Source organism: Fonsecaea multimorphosa (assembly GCF_000836435.1).
Source record: "Fonsecaea multimorphosa CBS 102226 unplaced genomic scaffold supercont1.38, whole genome shotgun sequence".
In the NCBI taxonomy this organism is placed as follows: Eukaryota; Fungi; Ascomycota; class Eurotiomycetes; order Chaetothyriales; family Herpotrichiellaceae; genus Fonsecaea; species Fonsecaea multimorphosa.
In genome coordinates, this window is record NW_015971672.1 from 126,436 (window position 1) to 149,857 (window position 23,422).

General features: G+C 52.8%; 9 protein-coding genes across 9 annotated transcripts; 3 read left to right on the top strand and 6 right to left on the bottom strand.

Moving 5' to 3' along the window:
- Nucleotides 1–2,881: 2,881 nt before the first annotated feature.
- On the top strand, nucleotides 2,882–3,950 carry Z520_11380 (uncharacterized protein; the record flags this gene model as incomplete). Its single annotated transcript, XM_016781869.1, has 2 exons — nucleotides 2,882–3,142; nucleotides 3,195–3,950. 2 exons carry the CDS (start codon nucleotides 2,882–2,884, stop codon nucleotides 3,948–3,950), a joined length of 1,017 nt encoding a protein of 338 aa, XP_016627027.1.
- A 1,301-nt stretch (nucleotides 3,951–5,251) lies between these two features.
- Nucleotides 5,252–7,024, bottom strand: Z520_11381 (uncharacterized protein; the record flags this gene model as incomplete). Its single annotated transcript, XM_016781870.1, has 1 exon — nucleotides 5,252–7,024. The coding sequence occupies one exon, from the start codon at nucleotides 7,022–7,024 to the stop codon at nucleotides 5,252–5,254; it is 1,773 nt and encodes a 590-aa protein (XP_016627028.1).
- Nucleotides 7,025–7,885: 861 nt separating this feature from the next.
- Z520_11382 (uncharacterized protein) lies at nucleotides 7,886–11,436 on the bottom strand (the record flags this gene model as incomplete). Its single annotated transcript, XM_016781871.1, has 6 exons — nucleotides 7,886–8,150; nucleotides 8,209–9,477; nucleotides 10,395–10,663; nucleotides 10,728–11,058; nucleotides 11,133–11,301; nucleotides 11,355–11,436. 6 exons carry the CDS (start codon nucleotides 11,434–11,436, stop codon nucleotides 7,886–7,888), a joined length of 2,385 nt encoding a protein of 794 aa, XP_016627029.1.
- A 1,628-nt stretch (nucleotides 11,437–13,064) lies between these two features.
- Z520_11383 (uncharacterized protein) lies at nucleotides 13,065–14,448 on the bottom strand (the record flags this gene model as incomplete). The annotated part of the gene is made up of 4 exons (XM_016781872.1): nucleotides 13,065–13,751; nucleotides 13,810–13,960; nucleotides 14,010–14,098; nucleotides 14,152–14,448. 4 exons carry the CDS (start codon nucleotides 14,446–14,448, stop codon nucleotides 13,065–13,067), a joined length of 1,224 nt encoding a protein of 407 aa, XP_016627030.1.
- A 615-nt stretch (nucleotides 14,449–15,063) lies between these two features.
- Nucleotides 15,064–15,996, top strand: Z520_11384 (uncharacterized protein; the record flags this gene model as incomplete). The annotated part of the gene is made up of 1 exon (XM_016781873.1): nucleotides 15,064–15,996. One exon carries the CDS (start codon nucleotides 15,064–15,066, stop codon nucleotides 15,994–15,996), a length of 933 nt encoding a protein of 310 aa, XP_016627031.1.
- A 668-nt stretch (nucleotides 15,997–16,664) lies between these two features.
- Nucleotides 16,665–17,591, top strand: Z520_11385 (uncharacterized protein; the record flags this gene model as incomplete). Its single annotated transcript, XM_016781874.1, has 1 exon — nucleotides 16,665–17,591. The coding sequence occupies one exon, from the start codon at nucleotides 16,665–16,667 to the stop codon at nucleotides 17,589–17,591; it is 927 nt and encodes a 308-aa protein (XP_016627032.1).
- A 245-nt stretch (nucleotides 17,592–17,836) lies between these two features.
- On the bottom strand, nucleotides 17,837–19,769 carry Z520_11386 (uncharacterized protein; the record flags this gene model as incomplete). Its single annotated transcript, XM_016781875.1, has 8 exons — nucleotides 17,837–18,068; nucleotides 18,125–18,267; nucleotides 18,315–18,448; nucleotides 18,549–18,629; nucleotides 18,685–18,785; nucleotides 18,836–19,180; nucleotides 19,242–19,563; nucleotides 19,622–19,769. The coding sequence occupies 8 exons, from the start codon at nucleotides 19,767–19,769 to the stop codon at nucleotides 17,837–17,839; spliced, it is 1,506 nt and encodes a 501-aa protein (XP_016627033.1).
- A 668-nt stretch (nucleotides 19,770–20,437) lies between these two features.
- Z520_11387 (uncharacterized protein) lies at nucleotides 20,438–21,073 on the bottom strand (the record flags this gene model as incomplete). Its single annotated transcript, XM_016781876.1, has 1 exon — nucleotides 20,438–21,073. The coding sequence occupies one exon, from the start codon at nucleotides 21,071–21,073 to the stop codon at nucleotides 20,438–20,440; it is 636 nt and encodes a 211-aa protein (XP_016627034.1).
- Nucleotides 21,074–21,586: 513 nt separating this feature from the next.
- Nucleotides 21,587–23,326, bottom strand: Z520_11388 (uncharacterized protein; the record flags this gene model as incomplete). The annotated part of the gene is made up of 3 exons (XM_016781877.1): nucleotides 21,587–22,338; nucleotides 22,428–22,784; nucleotides 22,921–23,326. The coding sequence occupies 3 exons, from the start codon at nucleotides 23,324–23,326 to the stop codon at nucleotides 21,587–21,589; spliced, it is 1,515 nt and encodes a 504-aa protein (XP_016627035.1).
- Nucleotides 23,327–23,422: the final 96 nt, after the last annotated feature.

The window sequence follows — 23,422 nt, forward strand, 5'->3', positions numbered from 1 at the left end:
GCAGAAGCAGAAGGAAGCCAGCGAGCCAGATCCAGGGACGGCTCGACTGGCCATCCAGGGATCCGAACAAGAAGGTCGATGGAGCGAGAAACCGATGCTGGTCGTCCGAATGCAAAGGCCAGCGGTTGGCTGCACGGACAGCCTTGCCATAAGGGGTTTAGTGCGATATTGATACGGCGATAACGTATTCAATCCACTGGCAGCCCCTGATTGGTGGACGCTTGACCCCGCGACCCCCACTTTGACCATCCATCGATTGTTCCTCTTTCGGGCAAATCTATCCCGGCCTCGACATCTGGGAGCTTCCCTTCGCCCTGCTCTCTTGGAGCCAGGGTCACCTCGCCTGACAACGTGAAGACAAACGGTCCCGACAGCAGTCCTCACCGGGCGAGCCAGTCGAAGTCTAAGGTGCAACATGTCTGTGCCATACACGCAGAGCACAGAAGAACAGCCAATCTCATGATTTGTTGCTCCTGTGCCACGTCTATTCTCGTCGCTTGTAACGTCAGCCTGGCCGAGTTCTCGAAGCCATCATGAGAACGACCATGCTGTAGCACAATGACTTGTGCAACGTGCCTTCAGTTGGCCGCCCAATCACTTGGATGTGTCCACACGTGGCCACCACCCCTCGGATGCTTGCCGATGTGCTTCTGGGCCGCTGATCGTGAAAAGGACATTTGCAAGTGCTATCATCCTGACTGTGAAAGGAGCCAATTGCACGGACGAAGAGACGCGGATTTCTGGTTTCCCGGTGGCCGCTCGAAGCCACAACTGGAATTCCTCGCCGGTGGTACTGGTGATTGAATACCGCTGGCTTGACGCCCTTGTGTAGGACAGCTTTGTGAGATTTGTACCCAGCCACTTGGTTCACCCGTCCTTGGTGGCGGCTGTCGTCGCGTTTTCCTGAATTTATCTCAATCTCAACCTCGCAAGCACTTCTACCTCCAGCCTTATAAGGCAGGGCGGGCGTCAATATGATGATTTCGGCTACTTACCATCCAGAGCAGATCCGCAAGCCTTTCGTTCGCACTGCTGCGTTGCTCGACCCTCCATTGCGTTGTCGGACTCGTCGCTCAGAATGTTCAACCTCCAACCCTGCTTGTACAGGCCACTACTCGCAAGTGACATGGTGAAGGAATACAAGGTGACCTGGACGCCGATATCAAGCAATACCCACCGTCTTTACCTGCGAGTGCGACGGTAGCCCCAACAGCTGTCGACACAGCGTAAATGATCGTGTAACACCGGATATGTTGCAAGCTCCCCAATATTGAGGCTTCTGTTGCAACGTGAAGGTAGGACGCGGCGGGACTCGAATAATGGCAATACCAAGAGGATCTCCAATATCAATTCGGGCTCGCGCAGACCTATTCTGGGACATCCTCAAGGCAACTTAACCCCAATCGAGAATTGATGAAGGACAGTATAATGCTTGGTGCTCGCGTTCATGTGGGCGACAGCATGAATTTGTGCGTTGGAATTCTCTTAATACAGTCTTTCCTTCCTTGAACACGCAAATAGCTGGCACTTGCTTGCTCGCTTGTGTCAAATTGTCTGCAGTGCGTGGTCTTCGGTGCACGAAGCAATTCCAAAAGTCCTCCCCTTCGACACTACGGCCAAGGAGGATCCCGGTTCCTTGCTCCAAGCAAAATGGCGACGCGATTTTCTGATCGTGAAAAAGGGGAGAGTCGCCCCTTACAAGGAGTTTTGGAAAGCCACTCTGCAAGTCGCAAGGAACTTTTTGCTGTGTGCGGAAATCTGACAACATTTCTTGCAGTGTGAGACTCAGTGCAACGCTGGCTGTGCGTTCAACCGAGCCTTTGGACATTCAGAGCTGGACAAGGTATCTGCGTTGCGACAGAGATCGGACAGACGGTAAAAGTCTGAGGCCGGGAATATTTAACGATCCAAAACCTGGATAAGTGCAATCATGGATATCTCGACGCCTTCGCAGCTCAAATTCCTTGCAGGCCCAGGTGATAATCAGCGCACAAAGAGAAGTGGTTCGCCGATCGATGGTAATCCAGAGGCTGACACCGTTCCGAGCTGACGGCAGTGTAATCATTTGGCATGGATGGTAGGCAAAGCTACCACGACTTTGTTGGACTGAAAGGAGGATCGTCGTACAGTGCAGCCTTAAGCGTCCAACGTCGGTGTGCCACTCTCGTCACGATTTGAGGGGGCCTGAGAAGCCAAAGCAAACGAAGCAGCGCAATGTTGCGCTGGAGGCATATGCATTTCCGTTCCCCTCTCACAAACGCACCGCAAGAGCCGGCCTTAAGCGAAGCGGTTGGTCGAAGTCAAGTTCTTGTCGAGGCATGCTGTATGAGAGTGTCGAACCGCACGGGGAGCTCCTAGACCCTCGAACCCGGTACTATGAAACATGGCGAAGAAGGCACCAACGCACTGAGAAGGTCTCTGAATCCGCGCTGACGCGCTGGACATAGTTTGAATCCCGCTTGTATCGCCTTCATGCTGCCCTTGTCTGGAATGGTCGCTTCCTGTGCGAGAATCGCGTCCTTTTCCCTAGAATAAGTAAGTGTGCGGTGAACATAATGCGATCTTTGAGCCACGCAAAATCAATCCGGATGTCCATCGGTTATCCTAACTCGGCCTCATAGAATGGCTGTGAGGGTTAGAGCAGAGGATGGTGATGTTGTTGAAAGCCCCTCCAGGCTGTTGCGCGGAAAGGCTGCGCAGCGTTTACTGATGATTCACCGTAGCCGGCACTTCCAGCTTGATGCGCACTTTTCAATTTGTTGAACACGACTCTCCCTCAGGTCTAACGTCGTCCAGCATGCTCCAATACCACGTAGAGCAGGAAGGATGAGGACAATGGCCGAAACCCTATGTACTCGACCACAAAACAAGTACATCCATCATGGGCGCATTCGTGCCTCGCCGAATGTACCCTCACCTCGGGTCGATACCTAGATCCTATTACCTAGGCCACCATGCGGCCGGTTTGTCGAAGATGAAATCGATGATCTCGCAAATCGATCTTGTCATCGAGTGCCGAGACTATCGTACGCCTCTTGTATCTCGTAATCCGCTGTTCGAAGCCAACCTCGGGGAACGACCGCGACTGATCGTTTATACCAAGCAAGACCTGGGGAGTAATTTCACAAGTGAGGATAAGCAGGTATGGGCAGCCCAAGGACTGAGCTTGTGGGTAACCTTCTGACATGGACCAGAGGGAAAAGATCATCAAGAAATGGGATGTCCCATCCACCTCATTCTTTGCAGATGTGAAATCCCGGGTTGCCATCAACCGAGTCCTTGACTTTGCCCGGGCGCATGCCAACGCCTCTACCTCTCTGTTCGGCACCCGTCTCATGGTAGTAGGCATGCCTAATGTTGGCAAGTCGTCGCTTCTCAACGCATTGCGAAACGTCAGCTTGGGCAAGAGAAAGGCTGCAAGGACCGGAGACCAACCCGGAGTAACCAGGAAGATTGGCAGCGATGTCAAAATAATAGAGGCAGAAGATGGTAGAGAAGCTGTGTATGTTCTGGACACTCCTGGCGTTTTTGTTCCCTATGTGCCCGACGCCGAGAGCATGCTGAAACTCGCTCTTTGTGGAAATGTCAAAGACACGATCATCCCGCCAACGACCATCGCCGACTATCTTTTGTACCACCTCAATCTTCGAGACCCGGCCTTGTACAACATGTTTTCCGAACCAACAAACGACATTTTTGTTGTGCTGGAGGCACTTGCGCGGAAACAGGGTCGTCTGAAGAAGGGCGGAGTGCCGGATTTTGAATCTGCGGCTTTGCAGTTTGTGCAGAAATGGAGAAGTGGGCAGATGGGCAAATTTGTGCTGGACGATGTTACGGAAGACGCGTTGGCTGAGCGGACTCGACAACTGGAGTTCCTGGGAGGCAGTATGAATCAAGCCCGCAAAGCCGCGAAGCAACAGAAGAAGGAAGCCTACCTGGAAGCAGACTGAACCATGATTGAAGTCCTCAATGGCCAAGCGGGACAACATCACCGGTCAGATGCCTGTTCTTCACCTTGAACCTTGGCGACGGCCATCTGATATCACCACCTCCGCCAAGTATGTCACCCACAACTACGAAGGCACACCACAGGCATGATAAAAATACCTCATGTGGTCGATCTTCGGCGACAAAAAGTGCAAAAACTTAACATTGTGTTAAGAAACTCTGCCCTTGCGGGTTGGTTTTTTAAGTCATCAGCTTTACAGCTGGAATCCCGAGCTTTGCAGCCCAATCTCCCCTCTCGACGCGGACCCCTCCTGCTCGGCCTCCTCCTCTTTCTTCCTCGCTGAGCGCTCGACCCCATTTTACCCTCCCCCGTCTCTCGCTTCTGAGCCTTTTTTTGGTTGGTTGGTTATGGTTCGAGGTCCTGCTGCCTGCACACCCGTTATTGTGGCTTCGACCTGACAGGACCTGGATTTGAACTGGATATCGGCCCTTGTTGAGGTAAGGGGGTCTTGGTGTGATAGCAAATTGCGGGTTTCAAAGATATATGTTTGAATTATTTGGACCTGACCTGGGGGAGTGGGCCCAGCCTTGCGATGTGAAGAGCCGGGAGGAAGTCTTCACATGACAAGGCTGTCTCAGAGGGATTCACACACCTCAGTCAATTACGGGCTTGAGGCAGGGAAGCAGAGTCTCCATCTGGGGAGCAATGCAGCTCATAGCCTGCGCTACGAGGGCCACTTCCTCTTGCTCTCTCTGGAGCTATCTCAAGTCTCCTTTCGAATGAGCAGATGAGGCAAGCTTCCAAAATCTCTACCACGAGCTATCTGTACTATAGACCATCTTCTGTGTATATACCCTGTACATGTACTACCGTCCACTCCACCTCCTGCCTTTGATCAATGAAGGCATCGATGCCATGCTGTTGGCCTACACATCCGAGACACCATGAGGGTTGAGACAATGCAGCGACCCGTATAGGTGATCCTGTTCCTGTTCTGACAGATATCTTCTCACAGGTCCGGGATACAGCAGAGGTTGGAAAACGGCCGGCTTACACCTGGGAACGCAACAGCCAAAGGAATGAGCTGCACAAGGTACCGAGTAGAAGGAGGTAAAAGGGATGAGGGCAATATGATATAGTAGCGTCAAATCTACGTTCTCGCGTCGTCATGGTCCGTCGAACAAGTATTTCTAGAACGTCTTATATACGAGTGCTCCAATTTAACCCCTGTCTATACCTCGTACATGGCATTCCCGCAATATCTTCACCAACACCACAGCTCTCTCCCTCTCTCTTTCTTTCTCAATCAAACTCTGCCAGCAACTCGTCCGGCAAGGTCCATATCCTGACGGCTCCCTCATCCCCGGTCGAAACGATGATTTCCTCCCCGTCAAACCGTCTATCCTTGTCCCGCCGCTCGGCCCAACAGACGTGGTTGATCTCGAACTCGTCGTGCGCGGCTTCCACGAGGGCCACGATTTCCCACTGGGACGCATGCAGTCTGTACGGCGCGCCGCCGTCTTCTGCGGGCGTGGCACTGGCCATTGAGGTCGATGTCGATGTTGTGCCGTTCATCACCACATCGTCTCCAGCGTTTCCAGCAGTAGCAGCATGATTCTCATCTGCCGATACTGGCGCAGGTGCAGGGGAAGGTGCTTCCTTGTACACGGCAATGGTGCCGTCTCCGCCACAAGTCACCACCAAACCCGTCCTCTTGGACCAGTCCACCGCGTACACACTCCGCACATGCACGGCGGGCAATGTAGCTTCCTCGACCCATTTCTCCACGGCACTCATCGGACGGATCACGCTTGGTATTCGCGACGACGCAAAGCCCATGGGCGCGAAGGATTGTTGTTGCGATTGCGCTCTTCTTTTCTCCTTCTCCGCCTCGCTTAGTTCCCTCCTCCACACACGCACGGTTAGATCGTCGGAGCAGGAGATGATGCGAGGCATCCAGTCGGCTTCGAATTCCCGCGTGGCAACTTCTCTGTCTCGTTCGGTGGCACACTGCGACAGATCCAGGAGGGCGTAGTTGATATGATTCTCCCACTTGAGATCCCATACTGTGCCCTTGTGCCTGTCAATCACGCCGACGCAGATCCAGTCGCCTTCTTCTTCGACGTCGCGCCAGAGCCGGACGGTGTCGTCGTACGAACCACTTGCTAGGATGGGGCGGGAACCAAGAATGTCGAACTCGTCTTCCTCATCGTCGATATCCATCATCTGCTGTTGGGTTCTCGTCGTCACTCCAGAACCGATGCCGTTCGACCGCGCAACTGTGTCTCCTCCTCCTCCCATCATGTCGACATCCCCGTCGCGATCTCCCGCCGTATCTCCGAGTTTTCTTCTCTTCGAGGATCTGCGCCCATTCCCCCGTCTTGCCCCTTGACACCAACCCACGCATTTGACGTCGCCCGTATGCTCACTCAACACTGCAATGGTTTCCCACTCTTCCGGCTCCACCTCCTCCCAAATCCAAACACTCTTGTCCCTGGAGCTGGTCGCTAGGAGACTGGCCGGGTAATGCGGAGGGGCGAATTCAATGGATTTGATCTCCGAGTCCGGGCCGGTGAGCAGTGTGGAAAAGTGCCACTCTTCATCTTCCTCGTCGCCGGCTTGGTCGCGTGTCATATCGACTTCGTCTGTGTCCCCTTGATTCTGCAGCGGCGCCCGCTCGTTCCCATTCCGTTGTTGATCATCATCATCCGCGTCTCGAAAAGCCGCCCACCTCCGCCCCTCATTCCACACCCAGATCCCGACGTTGGCGTCAAAGCTTCCCGTGCCCAACACGACGGGTTTCTTCTTCTCGGATTTCGTCCGGGCTTTGGTGCTGCCGCCGAAATCCCTCCACGCGACCGTCCTCACGCTCCTCTTGTGTCCCCCACTTATCGTCGAGATGAGCGAGAAATCCCGCAGCGACCACACGTTGACGGACTTGTCTGCGGACCCCGTTGCGAGGAGCGGTGTGGATGGATCGGGGTGTGCGCTCGACTGCCATGCTCGGCTCGACCCCGAGCCCGGCGGGTGGAGGGTTGTCAAAAGCGACAGGGGAGGAGGTAACGCATCTGCCATTGGAGGCGGGTATGTGTGTGTGACAAAGAAGGTGGTGTGAGGCCAAGACCCTGACGGCGCCCTGATTTCTTCAGTGGTGCGGGCTTCAAGCGCCAAGAGTCCGGGTGCAGACACGGACGAAGAGGAAAGACTGCAGTGTGAGAAGTGGAATGGTTGCTTGGGGGTTTGCTGGAGCAAAATGGAGCTGGTGCTGGCGGAAAATTGTCCAAAATGTCTTTTTGACAAATCGGAGGTTCTGACGTCGGCGGGGCGGAGATGCTCGACGGCGGGAACGCCGCTATCGACTTTGAAAGGGCTTCATACCTCGTCTTATTACCTAAATTGTCCCTCGGAATGCTCAAGATTTCGTTCAAGACTACGCTGGAATAACAGACGCCAAATCAGATGGCTTCAGAAGTAATCTCCGTGCGAGGAAATGCATCCGTTCAAGAGTTCTTTGATTGGTAGCTAATGATGACATCTGGTACTTGAGTGGAGTTGTTCTCTATTCAACCCAGCTACCTACGTACCTAGATAGGGAGCTGTACTGCCATGCATGAGTCAAGCCGATGATTGACATGCTGCAGCAATGCTTCTTCACCCTTAGGAGCATGTGCCCGGACGCACAACAGGCTCGTCTTGCAGGAAGACCGCGCCATGTCCAAGCCATTATCTCAAAGCCGGCCACGTCCAGCCTGGTCGTTTGGTCAAGACCTCTGGAGACCTCTGGATCAGATGGGAGTACCGAAAGTTTCCTCCCTCTCGCTTAGCTCGGAGAACCGTCCTTCGCAGCCGAGAACACCGTGCACGGATGCGGCTTTGGCTGTTTCATCTGCAAATAAGGTCGTAGAACTTCCTTCTTACGCAGGATGATATACACACTCACGGCTTTTTCCCGACCAGGTTCGTCCACCATGAACCCAGTCTGGTCGTGTCTTCCCTTCGCCTATGCCCTTTGCTCTGTAGCCATCGAGCATAGGCGTAACCCACCGCCATCCCCCCTAAGTGGTCAATGTAGTCGTACCTTCCCAGACGCCCTAGTGCTCCAAAAACTTGGCTCACGGTAAGGAGCACCAAGACTGTCTGGCCGTTGAAAGACAGTTTGTCCGTCCACTCGTGGGGAATAAATATAAGAGAGAAGTTATCGCTGTAACGGTCGTGTCAGTGAGTTTTAATATTCGACAAGCACAGGAATTGGTCCTTACCGGGAGTGGAGGGCAAGATATGCAGATATGATGCCATACACGCATCCACTCGCCCCAAGAACAGAAGTTGCCAAATTGCGTTGAGCAACGTGGCGCGCAAAACTCACAAAGCCTCCTATCAGACCCGAGGTGAAGTAAATGGATAGAAAGTTACCGCGGCCGATTTCTTCGTGAAGAGGAAGACCAAAGATCGCCAAAGCGCCCATGTTCATCGTCAAGTGCCATAGTGTTTGGTGGCTAAACAAGTTTCCCAGCATGCTGAGTGCATAAGGATAGGCGGGAACAAACAAGAAGTATTTGTTCAGCATAGACCAGCAAGGCGGGAACTTCCAAGCCAGCCACACAACGGTGTTGATGGCAATCAGAGTGCCAATGGTGGCGAATGAAAGCGACACCGCTGGAAAGAGTCGGTCGGACTGCTTTGGTCGAGTCCAGGCCTGGGCAAAGAGGTAGGAACCACCACATAACAAGGCAACGAGGAGAAGTGAAGGAAAGAGGCGCTGCAACATGGTCATCTGAGCGATCTCTGGCGATTCGAGCGTCAGCTTAGACTGGGCTCGGTTACGAGCTCTCAGCACCCATCTCTCAAAACTGTTGGGCGGCCTCAGCTCCTTGGCCGTCTCTAATCCTTGTTCTGGACGTGCGGCGAGGGCTTTCGATCGCTCAGTCTGGATCTTTTCGAGTTTCTCCATTTCATTATCGATTTGTGCCTGCAATTCCGCCTCTTCCTGTTCGCGTTTGGCTTCATTTTCTGCACGGATCCTGTCCAGTTCACTCCTTCCATACGGATCGCTTTCCTTTTCGCTCAGTTCGGCCTGATAGTGCCCGCTCTGGGGACCGTAGTAGGGTTCTTCCGATGGGTTATGTGCTCTATAGAGACCAATATCTTGTCCCCGTTGCATTAAAACCGAAGGATGGTCTTTTGGAAGTTCGTCCTCTTCTCGCTCAATGCGGTACAGAATCGCCTCATCTTCGTCGATTGGATACGTCTGCCTCAAATAGCGTAGACCGTCCTCGACTGCATGAGGGAATTTCCCCAACTGCGACTCGACGTCCTTGGGAAGCGGCAGATCCAGCGTTCCATCGTGGCGGCGGCCATGGAGGATTCGAAGCAGTCGATTCGCATACTCAGTAGGTGGCGCGTGGCGTCCGAAGATAGACAATATCTGCTCTCTGCTGAGTTCCGCGTCCTGGAACTTCAGGCCTTTCTCAGGCTTGTTGTCGGCTCCATAAGGTTTGAGTTTCTGCACGATGGGAGACTGGCGAAAGCTGCGTCGAGCAGACCGTGAGAAGGTGCGACACTGTATTCCTTGGAAGGCAGATTGAAGTAAGGGATTACGCGATCGCTGGCATGTCAGAGACTCCTGGCCATGACAGGAAAATGTGCTCAGAAGCCATGCTCGCGAGATGGGTCGGAGAGAAGGGTGGGAAGGCGAGGCTTGTAAGCCTGTTCTGGCTATTCGCAGAGCTACCGTTCCAACATTGTTCATGGCCCTCGACGCCCGAAGGCTGCCCCTCTGCAGCCGCTTTGAGACGAGGTGTGGAATTGGCGATGGATCTGGTGCAAAGGAACCTTTTGAAACATTGTCGCAGGTTCCCCGAAGTCCGCATCCACATCACGTGATGGCCCCTTTTCCTTGGGGTTCATTTACTCTCGCATACAAGCTTCCTTTCACTGCCTTGCCAATATCTTCCTGCTATGGTGTGCATAATAGCTGGGCCATCCGCCTTCACGGACCTTCCAGGTGCTGTACGGCCAAGGATCCCGGCAAGTCACTTGGGAGGAAATGGTACGAAGATGCGAATAGTAGCAGGGCCGCGATATCGGACGATGCCATAGTCTGAAGCGTGAACGAGCCCTTGACAGGTTCAGTTCTCCAGATCCAAGGCACCCGTCATATCAGCAACGTCCTCGTACCGAGTATCAGGTTGGGCAAAATGTAGGGACAAGTGGTAGTAGATCGATTATTCTCCAATTAGGCAAGATGCTGTAATCCTACACCCCAATACCAAGTACTTTCGTCCGACGACAGCCCTTGAAAGTAGAATCATGATACCACTGACTTCCTGTACTAGGAGAAACAGGGCCCCTGAATACACTTATCCCAGTATCTGCGGCCGTTGTCGTTCATCTGACCAACTCCGACCCCAGCCCCGGTGAACACGCCGCAATACTATTGAAATACCAACCATGATCCGTAATGCTGCTGTCCAGTTGTCCCTGATTACCCTGCAAATCATACACGCCGGTGCTCTCCTGGATGTCGTTCACCGTCACCGCTACGTTAGTAGCCGATGTGATCCAGTATTCGGGTGAAACGTGGGCAAAGATTGGGTAGCCTGGCAGCTTGGGGATCAGGTCCTGGGCATGGGTCACGCGGTAGTTGCCACCCGACTGGTTCGTGATAAACGTTGCCAGAAAGTAGTTTCCTGTCATCGGCGATCCGTATGTGTACTGAGAGAGCCAATGTCAGTCAGATGAATCGTGGACTCGGACGACCAGCGGGGAGCCGACATACCAAAGCAATGTCGTAGCCTGAGCTTCTCAGGTCAGCAGCAGCCAGCGTCGCTACTGCACCGCCTAGGCTATGGCCTGTAGAAATAATCTGGTATGAAGGATAAGTAGCTTTGGCGTTGGCGAGAACGTTCTGAATCTGTGGTTTGACAGTCTGCCAGGAATCAAGGAAGCCAGAATGTGCGGTGCACGAATCGCACACGTCCCAAGGTTCCATCACCAAATTGATGTCTGCGAGTATGTTTTCGAATGATGTAGTGCCTCGGAAGGACATTACTATCAGCTGATTTGTATGGTCGACAGCCACGAATCCAGTCGCGTCCTCTAGGCCTTCACTGGAATTAGAAGAGGGACGTCAGCCTTGCTCACACCCAGCGCAAATAAAATGGAGAGGGTAAACACTGCCTACTTTTGGAACTCAAGTAGTGACTCTGCCCCGGCCGATTGAACAAGGGGGCAGTTCCCAGCCGCGCACGTAATATTGGAGGTGGAAGTGGCCACGTTATTGTTCGGACAGTATGCGGCAGCCGAGTATTGTTCGAAGAATGACAGTTCATTGAACAAATCTTGAGAAATCGCTGGAGGAAGAGATCAGCACAGATCCCTATCATTTATGGAGATCCACAAGTACCTCTCTTTTGAAGCGCAAACGGTGCGGCGTTGACGAGGGTTAGAAGCAGAAGAAACGATACATAAATGGAAGCAAAAGACATGTTGGGTCAATAATGAGGGACAAGGACACGGAAAAGTGAGTGGAAGCCGGACCTGGCAAAGATGGAGCTAGAAAATGAATGGAAGGTGTGCAAGCCGCGAGAGCAGTGAAAGATTCAAGAGTGGAAGCCCTCGACAAGGCAAGCACCAAGACGAGAGACTAAAGCAATAAAAAGAACCAAATATGATTGAGAAAGGAAAGATTCGTGCAGTTGGGAGGAATGAATGGCAAACTGAGACGAGGTCGGCGGCTGATGCTTCATATGAAGTATCGAGTGCCTCGGGACAATTCAGCATTGTTGTCCCAATGCTGGTAAAGTGATACTAGAGCCAGCATCTTCCCCACAAAGCTTGCGCAACCAGCCCGAAGCTAATGCAGGTACTCGGTAGCTGAGCAGGGTATACAGGAGATAGAAGTTGGTTATGAAGGGCCGAGGAAGGAAATGTAATCTCGAGGAGTAAGGATCGGGTAGAAATAGGGACTGTGTCCTGCCACGTTCGGCCAAGCTGATGCTGGTTGGCACCCTCGATCGGCCAGCCCTTTCCATGTGGAGGAAATGAGCCGTGCAAAGAGTGTGTGATGGGTAGCATTTCTCTGGCCAACAGGAGGAGCAGGTTCAGGAACCGCAGGAAATGAAGTTGACGGAAGACGCGTTTAAAGACGTCGAATGGCGGTGCTGCGCTGAAATGAGAGGAGAGGCGCAGTTGGCCAATCAGACGCTGAGGGACGTTAGGACAGAGAATGCACTAATCCACAATCAGTTAGTGAACGTGACTGGGTAAAGAGCGAGATTTCAGGATTCCCCTCGATTCGGTCCGTTTTCACTTCATTTTGGTTCTATTACTTCCACCCTTTATTACCCCATCCCTCATCAGGTCTAATCCTGCTCTACCTTGCTTCCATGTCGTGCATACCTTCAATGTACTTTTATATACGAGCACGCTCTCTGGTACCCAAACCTCTCGGGGAAGTCGTTACTCGAACCTCGGCACAGCACCCTGCAACTGGCGCGGCGACTTGAGGTCCTCGACCCTTGCCAATCTCATTTCCCCAGATCAGCCTTCAACGGGCCTCATGCCAGAACGGGTATGTAGCACCGCTCGACATTCGATCTCCCAGGAAAAGCAAAATACCTTTACATTCTTATGACCTGGGCTCGAAGAGTAACTAACTTGGTCTACGCGTATCCTGTGACTGCGCCTGGCCATCGCAGTGTTTCCCCCTGGCACCCACCTGGTCTCTTTGGCTTGTGCTCAATGGTAACTTTCCGAAATTGTTCCTTAACCACTGGCTGTATCATTATTAAGCCATACAAGAAACAACACGGTGATCATCAATCATGACATTTACGGGGTGCCATCTCCGGCTCTCCGTCGGTCACGTTCTTGCTGAGTGACCCCAACGAGCCGTATATAATGCATTTGTTAAGCGATCGTGCTTTCGGCTTGCCTTTCCTTGTTCATGACCCCTTCATTAACTCTCCAATAGCCACTCATGACGGATTATCGAATCTTTGCGACAAAAGATAAGTAAAGACTGCTCCCAGCTCGCGTGCGGCTCGCCCAAGCTGTCCCGCTTTTATAACCACTGACCTTCCCTCTCACCTTCACCACCGCTTTCTCCTTGTCTTTACTGCTTGACGAACGGCTGTGCCGGGACCGGATACGCAATCTGCGCCACCGCGGCAAGCAGGGGTGGACTATGTCCCGTGGCTGCTGGGCTCTCGCCCACGAAGTTGCTGGGAAACCCGACGTCGAAATCCGTCTGGCTTTCCAGGTAGCTGATCTGCGCAGCCGTCAACCTGACGCTCAAAGCCTTGATGTTGTCGTGTAGATGCTCGACTTTTCTCCCTCCAACGATGGGGAAGACATTCAGGGCGCCCGCCTTCTGCATTACGTACGCGAGCGCAATGACGCTGAGGCTCTCCAGACCGTGCTCCTTCGCGACCTTTTCCAGCGCGGCGGAGATTTTGGCTTCCTGCTCAGTCTGCTCGGAACGCAGCCCTTCACCCGCCCTCTTTCGCTCTTCGATTTGTGTCTTGGACTGGAATTTGCCTCCTCCGATCACGTCCCACGGTGCGAGTGCCATGCCAAAGTGGCGAGCCATGGGTATAATCTCACGCTCAAAATCACGGAGCATCACATTCCAGCGGCCCTGGTAGACACTAAAGGGTGTCTTGCCATGGGTCACGGCGTATTGATTGGCGATGGCGACTATCCAGGCCGGTGTATCGGAAATACCAAGGTAAAGAACTTTACCCTGTTGGACAAGAATATGAAGGTTGTCCATGACTTCCTTGATCGATGTCGTCCAGTCCTGCACGAAAGGTTAGAAGCCGGATTCTTAACGAACGACGCAAGAGACGTTGACTGACCCACCAATGAACGTAGAGAAGGTCAATATAGTCCGTCTGGAGCTTGTCGAGGGAGGCCTTGATGGAGATATGGAGACTTTTCCCATGGTTGCCTGCGTAGTTTACGGCCTTGCCCTTCCCAATAAGGTGGCTGCGATAATCCGAGGTATATCTGGTGTTTCCGTGAATGGACTTGAACCTTTTTCCGAGAACGAGCTTACTTCGTCGCAATGACTAGCATATCGCGATTCTTCTTCTGTGCCATCCACTCCCCGAGCCATTTCTCTGACTGCTCATCTTGATAGTTGTTCTATTGGTAGATGTGAGAACTTGGACAACTCGATATGTCATGCTTAGACCCACAGCAGTGTCGATGAAATTCCCGCCGGCCTCGTAGTATGCATCGAGTAGCTTGAACGATGCTTCTTTGCTCATGCTGCCTAACCACTGCATAAATCCATTAGCATCGAGCTTGAAGGGCACATGCCTTGCCACCAAAGCAGGCAGAAACCGACGCACTCCTTGCCACGCATTACCAATAGACAAGGCACCCAAGCACAATGGAGACACTCTAACGCCGGCGGTGCTGGACAGGACCCTATAACGCCCCAGCTCCGTGGGCGGCTCAGGGGCGAGCTTTGTGTATTCAAGCTTGTCCATGTCTGCTCGGAGGAGAATTCCTGATCGCTCTACTTGTAGTTGGTTTTGCGTTGAGAAAAGCAGGGATCGCGAGAGCAGGAAGAGGAAGAGGACGATGCTGGGAGTGTTTAATGGGGGCAGTTTCTGCGTGATTGTTCGGTGTGACCCCTGCTGGTCGGTTTGAATGAATTGCACCACAATCGGCAACCATAAATACATATACGAAATCGCGTAACGTACAGTTCCCGGACTTACTGGTCATCTACCAATTTGTCATTGAGCCCAACACATGGTAACTGAGATGCCGACCTTGGACTTGGCGGAGGAAAGGAGTTTTCGGAGTCGATAGAATGGTCGAGCTGCTGCTCACATAGCCAGACTGCGATGAGCACGAACACAGTCTCCTCCAAAGCCGACCCTATCCCGTTTCTGTTCGTTTTCGTCCGAGTATACCGAGCGGGTATCCGAGTGGGAATCCAGTCCTCGCATCGGGCTTGGCTCGGACGAACCTGAGAGAAGTACAACGTCGATGACTTCTCGGATGCCTACTTTAACGCAGTTTGAGAAGGAACAGAAATCAGCGCTCACATCTTCAGTGTTAATAGCAATTGCAGTTTCAACCACATATGAGAAAAAATGTCCAAGACTCTGGCGGTGCTCGGTGCGACTGGCCGCCAAGGAGGCTCCGTGATAAAGAATGTCTTGAGCGATCCAGAACTCTCCCAAAGATACAAGCTTCGCGCCATCACTCGAGACGCCAGCTCGGACAAGGTCAAGGGCCTAAAGCAGCAGGTGGAAGTCGTTGAGGGCGATATCGCGAACCATGCTTCCATCTCAACAGCTCTGACCGGAGCCGACTTTGTCTTCATCGTCACGACGCCGGCCTTTGGCCCCGATGCCGTCAAAGTCGAAGTCGACATCATCAAGACCGTTGCCGACGCTGCAGTCGAACAGGGCCTCGAATACATCATCTTCAGCACCCTGCCATCCTACAGCGATCTCTCCGGCGGCAAGTATACGGCGGTCACAGCTTTTGATGCCAAAGCCGAGGGGGAGAAGTATATCAAGACTCTGCCCATCAAGAGCGCCTTCTGGTGTGGAGGATACTTCATGGAGAACTTTGAGACGCAGCCGTTTCTCGGTCCTCAGCCCAACGGCGATGGCACGTATTCTCTCATTCGAAACGTCCGGCCCAGCTGCCGGCTGCCGTATATTGACGCTGGGGGAGACACGGGCAAGTTCGTCAACGCCATCCTCGCCGAGCCCGACAAGTACGAAGGCCAGACATTGTACGCCGCGGTCGCTTTCTATAGCGTGGTAGAGATAGCTGAGATTCTGTCCAAGGCCACTGGCAAGACCATCGTCTACAAGCAGCTCTCGTACGAGGACTTTGCCAAATCCTTGCCGTTCTTCGGCGAGCTGTTCGCCGACGGTGGCGCCTTCCAAGATGAGTACGGTTATTTCGGGCCTGGCAGCGAGGAAAAGGTGGCCCAGTCGAAGAAGAATATCAGTGCGAAACTTACCACCCTTGAAGAATACTTTCAGCAGCATCCCTACACGATTGCTTGAGGTCGGCCAGTGCGCATGCTAGGCAGGGCGGAGAGATGATGGTGGTTCTGGCTGGATCGAATTTGTTTCGATCAACGAGGGAGCACTATGGGACAACGATGGCGACGGACGGCGACGGACGGCGACCGGACGTATCCAAAGTCCGCATTACGACTGTCTAGTGTGTACGGCAGGCTGAAGCTTGGGAGCATGTCATCGATAGTAGTGTAAGAGAATCGCCAATCTACTATTGATAGCTTTGTAAGCCGTACCGAGTACATTTCTCTGATTTTGTCCGCTTCCCCCCCCGCGGCGAAATACCACCACCGGGAGACCAATGGACGGCTCCAGGGCCGATCCAAAAGGTTGGCAAGTCCTGCGACCCCATAAACTTTATTTCCCGCACTGATTCCCCGTACGAAGACCGGCTTGCGGAGGACTCGGCCCATCGTGGGGCAGTCGTTGAGGGGACCGAATGCTTCGAGGCAACTTGGACTGCAATTATGCCGCTTGACACGGCATGCGGAGGGACGGTAAAAGCTCCCTCCCCTTTTTCTCAACATACCGTGGTGAGAGGTTCTGACCATAATATGGACCTCGTTTGCTTCACACTGCAGCTGTGTGTTCCCGGAAGCTCTGAGGAGAACCTAGGTCCGTGATCAGCTTCCCGCGGTTTGTGAAAGTCCACAATGGTCGGTTCCCCGTACGGCGGTGCAATCGATTGCACAATCGAGCTCAACACCAGCAGTCTCAAGGGCAAGACTGCCATTGTCACGGGCGGCGCCAAGGGCATCGGCTCGGCATATAGTCTTGCTCTGCGCGCCGCGGGAGCCTACGTGGTCGTCGGCGATGTTGATACCACCAGTGGCAAAGCCTTCGCGGCTCAAGACCCCGAGCACCTTCTGTTCGTGGAATGCAACCTCCTGAAATTCGAGGACCAGGTCCGTCTCTTCAAGGAGGCCGCTCAGTTCTCTCCTCGTGGGAAGATCGACCATGTCGTGGCCAACGCGGGCGTCTACCGCGAGGTCGACCAAGTCTTTCTGTACGAAGAGGATGGACCCGTCAAGCCCGAACTCAGCACCGTCGACGTCAATCTCAACAGTGTCCTTTACACGTCCAAAATCGCGATGCATTATTTCATCAAGCAGAACGGAACCACTCCGTCTCCCTCGCAAGAGGACACGTGTCTGGTCCTCGTCAGTTCGGGGGCGGGGATTCACGACTGCCTCAGGATGCCACAGTATTGTGCCACGAAATGGGCCGTCAGAGGCTTGATGCATGGTTTGAGGCGGACGGCACATCTATATGGCAGCCGAGTCAACGTGATCAGCCCGTGGGCAATCAAGACCACGATTCTGTCCGAGGAACTTTCCAACCTTCTACGCGCGAGAGGAATTGAATTTGCAACTCTGGAAGATGCTGGGCAGTGCTTGCTGCGCCTCTTGAGCGACCCGACCGTGAATGGTCGTTCGCTGTTTATCGCGGCGAGGAAGTGGGCCCCCAAAACGGGATACTTGGACCTCGACCTGGAGGATACGGAGGAGAATGAGCTGAGGAAAGAAATACAGCATGACCAGATGAGGTTTGCTACTGTCGAAGAAGGCTTGTTCGTATAGACACAGAGTACCGAAAGCTGGAAAGCAACCCTTGACAAAAGAATATTAACACACTTTCGAGATTCGCAAACTGCGAGAGCTTGCCTTCCCTCCCTTTTAGCTCTCGGACTCTCCCACAAACATTGGCAAAGCCATGTTTACGTTCCAGAGCGGTAGCATAAAATGACATGACATAAAGCCTCGGATAAGCATACAGCAAACCCAGTCAAGCAATCCCCGCCCTTAGATCGTCGCGCCGCCAAAGACTAGACTTTCTCTTCCGCCTTTTGTTCAACGGTGGTGAGTTCGACATGATATGCACTCGACTTATCTTCGATAATATTCGTCCCGTCTTCCGTAAGGTACACCGCGACGGTGTCACCAAAAAGTGCGCCAATCTCTTCGACTGGGATACCCTTGGTCTCGGGGAGGAAAAAGTAGACGCCGATCAAAGACACCACACAGAGTCCGGCATAGATGAGGAACATACCCCATTTGCTGAGGAGACTTTGATTAGAAGGCTGGTTTGGTCCTTGACATGGAATGCAACTCACATGCTCTGTAAAGCCACTGCGGCAGGAGTCGAAAAGGTGACGGTCCCTACGAAGTAGGCAAAGAGTCCTAGGCTGACGCCTTTGGCTCTGATGGCGGTTGGAAAAACCTCGGCCATCCAGACGAAAGTAGGAGCGTCGATAGCCTTTGAAGCTGTCAGTGGTAATTGATGAGTTGTCAAGACAGACTCACCTGGAAGAAGATGATGAACAAGAAGATGAAAAGGACGCAGGTGCCATTTCCACCCGTGGAAGTTGTGCCTTGGTATTTCCATTGGAGCAGGGCCTCAGCAAGCAGGATACATGGCACCGTGGCGAATCCAATGACTATTTCAGTCAATTTTCGTCGTGGAGGAAACGAACAGTCTTTCCGTGAAGCAGAGGAAGTGAATTGGTCTGCATGGAAGAGTCAAGGAGGTATACATACGGAGGAGCAATCTACGTCCATATCTGTCCAACACTAGAATGAAGGCACCGATGCCGAGCGTTGCGACGACCGAGTAGACACCTTCGATAGTGAGTCTGTCATTTAAGTAACAACGCCGAAATGGTATGGGACTTACAAAATAACCACAAAGCTAGATCTGCCGTCATCCCGAGAGATTGAATGAGTAGTGGAAAGTAGTTGGTGATGCCGTATGTACCAGCAGCTTGTTGCATGAATCTGGAGATCATTAATTCCGTACAAAAGTGTGTCTTTGGTGGGATACTGACAGAAGAATCATCACCGAGATAGATCGCCGCCGCCACGATGGCTTTTGGAACATCACGACTAACGTGGCCTGATCCTCCTTATCCAGTTCGACTTGCCGGATGATTTGTGTAAACTCGGCTTGAGCGTCTGCCTCGGAAGGGGCTTTGGGGTCATGGTGAAGTAGCTTTAGAATGTCGTAGGCTTTCTCCTGCTTTCCTCGCCACACCAGGTAACGTGGAGATTCGGGAATGAAGAAGAGACCAGCAAGAAGTCCTAAAGGACCAATGCAGGCACATGCCAGGGGAAGGCGCCAGCTCAGAGAGAGATTGGTTGAGTGATAACAACCGATTGAGGCGAAAGAGTTGCTGTGTAGAGCTTTGATTAGCCGAGATTCATTCAAAGCATGATGGAGAACGAGAATCCTACACGATATAGCCGCATCCACCTGCAAACTGGGTTGATCCAGCCATGAGCCCACGATGTTTCGGTGGAGCAACCTCGGTGAGATACAAAGGCACAAGGCCGAGTATCATACCTGACCCGATGCCCTGAACTACACGAAACATAAAGAGCTCGGCAATCTGGACCGAGCCTGCAACCAGAGCAGCCCCCAAAAGAGTAAGGCACGCAGATATGGCGAAGGCTCCTCGACGACCGACCCAGTCGGAAGCGTAGCACTGGGCTAGGGCGCCCAGTGCGCAACCGCCGAAGAAGCAAGCATTGATTGCGCTGAGGATGTTTGCCGTATCTGGAACACAGTATCAGCAGCCATGCTCGGAACAAAACATGGCGTTCAAGCAACGTACGCCGACTTGTAGGATCAAGCCCAAAATAGTCGTAGAACCCAGGCTGGCCACTGCTGGTCGCAAAGATGGAGGCGCCGAAGCCCCAGCTGAAGGCAGCAATGGTCACAACCAACCATACTTTGAGGTTGTAAGAGGTCAGCTTAGCCATGATGATGGAACCAGTGTTCGAGAAGATGCTTCAAGTTTATGGCTTGCAAAGTATAGTGCAGCCAACACTCTTCAGACGAGACGTAGCAACTTCTTCTCTAGAAGAGTTCGATGGTTGTCATATAGTGCTCCAGACTCCGGCCTTCTTAAGAAGCTAAGGAGAAAGGAGGTGTCGCCTCCCCACGGGGTTCAGTGACACGAACCCCATCTTCCGCTAAGAGAGTTTGCCTCGACCACTGACTGGTCGCCAGTGTTTGCACCATGGTCCCGCTCGGGGAAGACGACGGGGCAGACCAAGCTAGAACCGTCCCTGTATCGTGTCAATTGAGAACAGCCGCGTTCTTTCGGAGCACCATGAATTGAGGACCAGACCCTGTGTGAACAAGGGCAATGGATGCTGCAAAATCCCACAATCAGCTACGGCAAGCGTGTAGGGCGTATGCTCAAGTGAATCAAAATCCTCGCCTCAGTTGCCACAAGGGCATGGAATTGTTTGTGACAAATTAAGCAAACTCGCCAAGACTTCTCGGCCGATTGAGTTCTTCCCTCCGCAGCCCTTCGATTGGTCAGACACCAACCGAGAGGCAACAACTTCAAGTTTCTTGAGGCATCAGCCAAAGCATCTCACGCCCAAAGCTGGCCGATGGCTCTTTTCGCGATGAACCCTGCCTATACCAGCACAGTAGCGTGGAAGAAGTCCGCGCCATTGACCAGGCTTTGAATCCGAGACGCGGTTTCGGACTCTCCAAACCTCTTCGCAAAATCCTGGTGAGCTTGGACGCTCTCCCAGCCTGTCATCACGACGTACTCCGGCTTTGGCTCTCCCTCAATTGATGGGTCGAATCCTTTGTCCAACCTCCGGCCGCGCGTAATTTTGTCCTCCCCTCCCACCCCCGCCGCCAGTGTCGGAGTCACAGAAGTAAACAACATTTCGAGCTCATCGATCTTTCCTTCTTTAGGATACCAGCGTCCGAGGGCGATAACCTTTGACTGCGCTGGAAGAGGGGTCTTGGCTTGGTCGATATCAATGTGGAATGCCCATTCCGGTATGGCGATGTCCTTGATTGCTGCTTGCAATTCCTTGTTCGCTTCGCTGGGCACGAACTTCCAATGGTCGTCGATTGTTTCCCAGCCGCCGTGCATATAACAGGTATCTGGCTGTTCTTCACAACGAAGAAAGTGAAATGCGGAGCCAGTGACCCTTTCCAAGACCGTCTTGGCCTTGCGCAGGCCATCGAGTACTTCCGACGATGTCCATTCTTTGCCTTCTTTGAGTCGGAGGAGACAAAGCTCGGTGACGGGCATTTTCAGGGAGAATTAGCATATGCGAGAACCTTTTAGGCCGGATCAAGGCTGTGAGAATGCTTGAAAGCGGGCTGCGAGAATGAAAATACTGCTTTCAATTGCTTTGATTTAACTTCTGTTCAAGACTTGTACCTGTAGCAGGCCTTAACTGACATCACAAGGGCTGTCAAAACCCACTCGGAACTCCTGGTACCCGTGCGGGTGAATGAGAGAAATTGCTGTAGGGTGTTAGGTTGGACCAACAGCGTAGTGAAGATCCCATGTCTCATGCTTCTTGGCCTCGAATTTTCGGAAGTTGTCTTCACCAACGAAGAGGAATTTGCCAGACTGTCCTTGGGCACAACATCTGGTCCTACCCCGAGTCTGTGTTTATACTATGCTTCCCAAGTCCAGTCACGTAGGCAAAGTAGTAATTGTGACACGTCTTTGACTTCTACTTTTCGGTTGCCAGTCTCGCACAATAAGTCTCGCCTGCCGGCTTCTCCTGATTGCTTCAACGTCTAACAAGCAAGCTTAAACCGTATCGCCAGTCTCTTCGTCGGACAGATTTGCAGTTATATCGTCTAACACCCGCCATCGTGGCACTGGTCCAATTCCTGAAGGGACGTGTACGGCCTTAGCTCGACTGTAATCGCGCAGTGTTTCGATGCAATGCTCTCGTCCATAACCACTTTGCTTTGCTCCTCCAAAAGGTGTGCCGAGAACCAAACGGCTGAAGTTGTTAATGTAGACTATGCCGACATCAATCTCCCTCGAGGCCCTTAGCGCTTTGGTATGGTCCTGTGTAAAGACAGCAGCCACCAGGCCATAATCCGAATCATTCGTTATAGATATGGCCTCTTCGTATGTCTCAAACTGTATGACAGCCACCACTGGACCGAAGACTTCTTCTTTTGCTATTCTCATGTCGCGAGTAACACCAGTGAACAACGTTGGCTGCACGTAGAAGCCCTTAGCCAATCTGGGGTCCGTCGGCTTCGGCGCCTGAGCAAAGATTTTGGCACCTTCTTCAGCTCCAATACGGATATATTCTTCGACCCTTTGCTGGTGCTGCTTGGTTATCTGGCCACCGATGTGTGTCTGTGGGTTGGATCCATCACCGACTTTGAGCCTCCGAACAGCTGCTCCAAGTCTTCGGATGAACTTGTCGTAAATTCCTTTCTGGGCAAGCACCCTAGAAGATGCCGTGCAAGCCTCTCCTTTGTTAAAAAATCCCCCGTCGATCGCAGAACTGACCGCAAGATCTAGGTCTGCGTCATCGAACACTGGTATTGACTTAGCACAGAAAACTTTGTCGAAATGATCAACGAGGGAAAGGACTTCACCCTTTAGGTGGAGGCCCGCAGTCACTTACCGATCAAAGCATTCTTACCACCCAGCTCGAGTACCATGGGAGTTATAGACTGTGCAGCAAGGGCGGCCGCTCCAGCACCACCCCTCGTCGACCCGGTGAAAGAGACCTTCTTCACATGAGGCGAGGAAATCAGCGCCTGCGGAACTGCTATGCCTTGGGCTGGAATGGCCTGAACCACGCCAGGAGGCAGCACCTCTTGCAGGAGCTCGACGACCCTGAGCACCGTCAGAGGAGCCTGCTCCCCAGGTTTTAGGATGATGGTGTTCCCGGCCGCTATAGCTGGGGCTGCCTTTCCACCCGCATGCAAAGGTGGCCAATTGAAGGGGAGAATACCGACTACAACGCCAAATGGTTCGCCTGTGTAACTTGCAGTCAATTTCGGGACCACTTGATATCTCGTGGCTTCGAGCGTTGTCCATTGACGTTAATGGGCCAACGTGAACCAACAGAAACGGGGGTACAGGGTTGGCCTAAACGGGCAGAGAAAACTCACGAAGTACAGATGTATATACTCCGCCCTTATCGTACAGCTCCCCAGGAAGCTTGTCAATCAGCGACCCGAAATACCGAAACACCAAAACCAAAAAGTTGATGTCATAGTCGCGTGCCTGCGCTACAGGCTTGCCATTCTCTGCACTCAGAAGGTAGGCCAGCTCGTCGAAGTGGGCGGCAAGATGGTCGGCAGCTTTATTCAGGTATATGGCTCGCTGCGAGGGCGACACCCACCGCCACTCCTCGTATGCTTTCTGCGCTGTGGCTATAGCCCTTTCGACTTCTAGCACTCCCGCGCCCTGCACCGTGGTGATGACATCTCCTGTTGCAGGGTTATGCACCTCAAATTGATGAGCTGGATCGTCGGAAGATAATGGATAACGAGTCACGGGACCAAAAGAGGGCATTTTGATACGCTCGTTGATGGTCAGGATTCATGGAGAGACAATGAGTCCGCGAAGAAATATCCAAACCCATCAGTCTCGCCTTTTCAACCCTTTGGG